The following is a 4,003-nucleotide window of genomic DNA, read 5'->3' on the forward strand; positions in this document are numbered from 1 at the left end:
GCTACGCTTGCACTGCTGACTGCCCACTGCGCCACTGGAGGAATCATCAACTGGTCTGGCCGGAGGCAGGGCAACAGTGCCATACATCTACGCCACACATGCATAGATGTGTTCACGTGTGCACTACTCGTCAAACTATCATCATCAAATCTCTCTCTCTACTGATAAGAGACGACGACCTTGACCTCCATATCGCCATCTCTGACATGTGGAGTTGTAGTAGTATACTTTACACAACTCTCAAGAGTTACATGCATATGCATGCTGCATTCACATTATATATAGTGGGGTACGTAGTAAGGATAGAAAAGAAAAGAAATTATATATGTAGATGGCAAAATATAATCCTTTTTTTCCCGATCTTCTAGTGCTAATAATCTGTCACAAAACCTCGCCCCAGTTAATTAATTAAAAAACAAGAAGATTAAATGGAGGCGGATGATCAGAGTCAATAGCAAGATACTAATAAATGGATTAATCGACGCATCACGCGCGCTTAGACCTGGCCGCCACCTCCACGGCTGTCGCCATCGTGCTCCCCGTCCGACACACTGATGAGCGGGCCCCGCTCCGACCCGCCCCTCCTCTGCTGCTCCTTTCCCTCCGTCGCCGCCGTACCAGCAGCGCCACTGTCATTGCAGCTGCTGCCGCGGTTCTCCCTAACCACGGCATCGGTGTCACCGCTGACGCTGGCACTAGGGATGTCGTCGCTGGTCATGAGGCCCTCCTCCAGTTTCTCCAGCTCGCTGTCGTTGCTGCAGCTCTCGCTGATTGGCACGTAGCCGTTGTTCTTCCTGCACCCGGCAGCGCTGTTGCTAGTGGCGATCACAGTGGATATATCACTAGACGATGCCGAGGAGGTGGTGGTGCTGGTGTTGCACTCGCTGTGGTTATTGTTGCTGGTGCTGCTGGCTTTGGTCAGCTCCTTGGCGCGTCCGACCTCGACGTCCCAGTCGGTGGCCGCCACCGCGCGCGCCATCCAGACGGCGCACGCGGCCTGCGCCGCCAGGAGGCCGAGCCACAGGCCGGCGAAGCCCAGGCGGGCGCCGAATGCCAGCGCCACGCCCACCGGCATCCCCACCAGGTAGAAGGAAGCGAGGTTGATGCGCGCGCCGCTGGCCGGGCGGGCGCTGCCGCGGAGGACGCCGCAGCCGGCCGTCTGCGGGCAGTTGCCGAGCTCGCAGAGGCCCGCGATGGGGAGCGCCACGGCCGTCAGGCGGAGGATGTCCGCGTCCGACGTGAACATGCGGCCCCAGTGGGAGCGCACGGACACCATGAAGGCGGCGGCCGCCAGGCCCACGCCCACCCCGATTGAGAGGGCGGCGCCCGCGGCGCCCCGCGCCCCCGCGGGGCGGCCCGCGCCCAGCTGGTGGCTGACGCGCGTGGACGCGCCCTGGCCCAGCGACGACGGGAACACGTAGACGAGCGACGTGGCCTGGATGAGGATGCCCATGGACGCCACGGTGGCGCGCGGGTTGGCCAGGAGGCCCGACAGCACGATCATGAGCTCGTACCACCACCACTCCAGGCAGACCGCCGTGGCGGTGGGCACCGCCAGGCGGAGCAGCTCCGGCCAGCCCCGGAGGCAGTCCAGGGTGGGGCCCACCCACGAGTCCCTGTGCGCTCCCGAGATGGCGAGGAAGCAGAGGAGCGCCAGGAGCAGGTTGAGGTCGGTGAGCGCCACGGCCAGCGCCACCCCGGCGACGCCCATTTGGAGGCGCACCACGAGGAGGTAGTTGATGGGCCCGTGCAGCAGCACGGAGAAGAGGGAGCACGCCGTGATGGGCAGCGTCAGGTTCTGCGACCGGAGGTAGACGCGCAGCGGGTGCAGCACGGCCAGCACCGCGAGGTCGGCCGACGCGTACGCCGCGAACGTCTGCGCCGCGTCCGCCACGCCCTCGTCCTGCCCCAGCAGCTTGAGCACGCACCCCGTGGAGGTGACCCACAGCGCGGAGATGGGCACCGCCACGGCCAGGAGGAGCAGCACGGTGCGGTGCAGCGCCAGCGCCAGCAGCTTGCCGCGGCGCGCGCCGAAGGCCTGGCCGCAGATGGGCTCCATGCCGAGCGCCAGCCCCGAGAGCACCGAGTAGCCGGTGATGTTGGCGAAGCCAAGCGCCAGGGAGCCGCCGGCCAGCGCCAGCTCGCCCAGGCGGCCCAGGAAGAGCATGGAGATGAGAGCCCGGGAGTACATGACCAGGCCCGTGACCGCCATCGGCACCGACACCCTGCCGATCGCCCGAGCCTCGCCGGCCACCTGCAGCAGGTGCCATCATCCAGCACAACATGTAAGAGCTCGGCTAGCTAGCACAGGTACGGGACGAGCTGCCATTTTCCAACAGCTCGCGTTTTCCTTTTCTTTCCCGTTACTATTACCGCAACATGGCAGTACCAGCTAAGCTAGTAAACTAGTAGTAGCAGTAGACATTAAACAACACAAGCAGCAGCTAGCTAGGTGCTGACCACTGGCGCACTGTAGCCGCGCCTGTGCGTGTGCGTGTGCGTGTGCGTGCCACTCACTAACCAGCCTAGCTATCTTCATTCGCAGCAGCTTAGGCTTAGCCGCAGGGAATGAAGAATGTGCACGGCCACACGTGTACGGCGGCGGCGGCGCGGGTATACCTTGGAGAGCTGCAGGGCATGGTCGCTGCCTTCGTCGCCGTCGACGGGGTGGAGGAGCTGGTGCGCGGCGGCCTTGAAAGAGCCGAGCGCCGGCGCCGGCGCCGGCAAGGAGGCGTCGGTCCCGGCGGCGTTGCACATGATCGACGGCGGCAGCAGCGATTGATCGATCGGTCGATCTCGGGGGCTGGAAAGTGCCTGCGCGTACTCCGGCCGATCCCGCCGCGCGTGTGCGTGTCTCTCTCTCCCACTCCCACCGCCACTGTTGAAGAAGATATAAGCACGCAGGGAGAGGGAGGCGCTGTCCTCCGGTGATTGGTGCCCGGCGCGAGGTACAAGTACGTTCTCTCTCTCTCTCACTCTCTCTCTCTCTCTGCAGGGTTGGTGCTCTCGGCCTTTTGGTCTCCTCCAGCGGAGGTGAGGCGGTCAGTGGAGTGCGATCAGGATTCAGGAGTCGTGCCGGTTGGTTTGTGTTTGGGTCGCCTTGGGGGGCTGTGGCCTGCCTATATATATATACGCGCGCGCCTGGGGTTGGGGGGTGGGGGACGGTGACGGACGCCACTCGCCAGGAGCGGGAGAATGCCGCGCGCCGCCCCGCCCGCCCACGCACCAGGCAAACAAAGGCTGGCTGGGCGGCTGTGCACGGACGTGCGTGTCCGCCATTGGGGGTCGAATTCGAGGCGCGCGCGCCCGCGGGCCGGGAGTTTGCGTGCGCCGGCACCGGTCCTGATCGATCGCCTCTCGCGTCTAGGCATCGGCATCTATCTATGCGCGCTTGGCTGTCTGAAAAATTCCGCTATCCCTTTGGGCGTGGAATGGCATATTGGCACGTCCGATCTGTCGGAACAAATGGGTTCCATCCAGTCTCTCGCGTCGGTCGCGTGCGTGCGCACTGCGCACCCACGGCCACTGGCCCGCCGGCCGCCCCACGCCGTGACAGCTCAGTGGTCGATGCAGATTAACTCGACCGCCGCCCGAGTGGTTCGCGGCCGAACTGCACCTACACTGCTGTGACTGTAGAGTAGGGTTGATTTGCACTGGCCCTCTCTGCCCAGGCCGCCGGCCGCGGTCAATACTGGTGTGGTGGCCATCGATCGGCCGCCGCAATTAGCTGCCGGCGCGGCGCATCACCACACACCAGGCACTCGCACGGGCGGCACGGCACCAGCATTCCCGTTCCTCACGGAACGGATGGGGTTTTTGCATGCGGGGCCCTGGGCCCTGCCGTTTTACTTTACCCTCTTCACCTTCAATTTTCTTCTGGCCTGCCGTGCCGGGTGCCGGCCGGTCTTGCATTGGGCCTACGCACGCATAGCTCAGCTGTCGACGTTGGAACGATGCATGCATGTCGATCGATGAGGCATTGCGCGCAGCAGGGCAGGGCCGG

At 64.1% G+C, this 4,003-nt stretch overlaps 1 protein-coding gene across 1 annotated transcript; it reads right to left on the minus strand.

Annotated features, from left to right (window-relative positions):
• Positions 1-258: 258 nt before the first annotated feature.
• Positions 259-2,891, minus strand: LOC136503396 (protein DETOXIFICATION 48-like). The gene is made up of 2 exons (XM_066498490.1): positions 2,620-2,891; positions 259-2,254 (listed from the first exon to the last, which is right to left on the minus strand). Exons 1-2 carry the CDS (start codon positions 2,755-2,757, stop codon positions 497-499), a joined length of 1,896 nt encoding a protein of 631 aa, XP_066354587.1. The 5' UTR covers positions 2,758-2,891; the 3' UTR covers positions 259-496.
• Positions 2,892-4,003: the final 1,112 nt, after the last annotated feature.

The sequence above is a fragment of the Miscanthus floridulus genome, chromosome 1, assembly GCF_019320115.1.
Source record: "Miscanthus floridulus cultivar M001 chromosome 1, ASM1932011v1, whole genome shotgun sequence".
NCBI lineage: Eukaryota > Viridiplantae > Streptophyta > Magnoliopsida > Poales > Poaceae > Miscanthus > Miscanthus floridulus.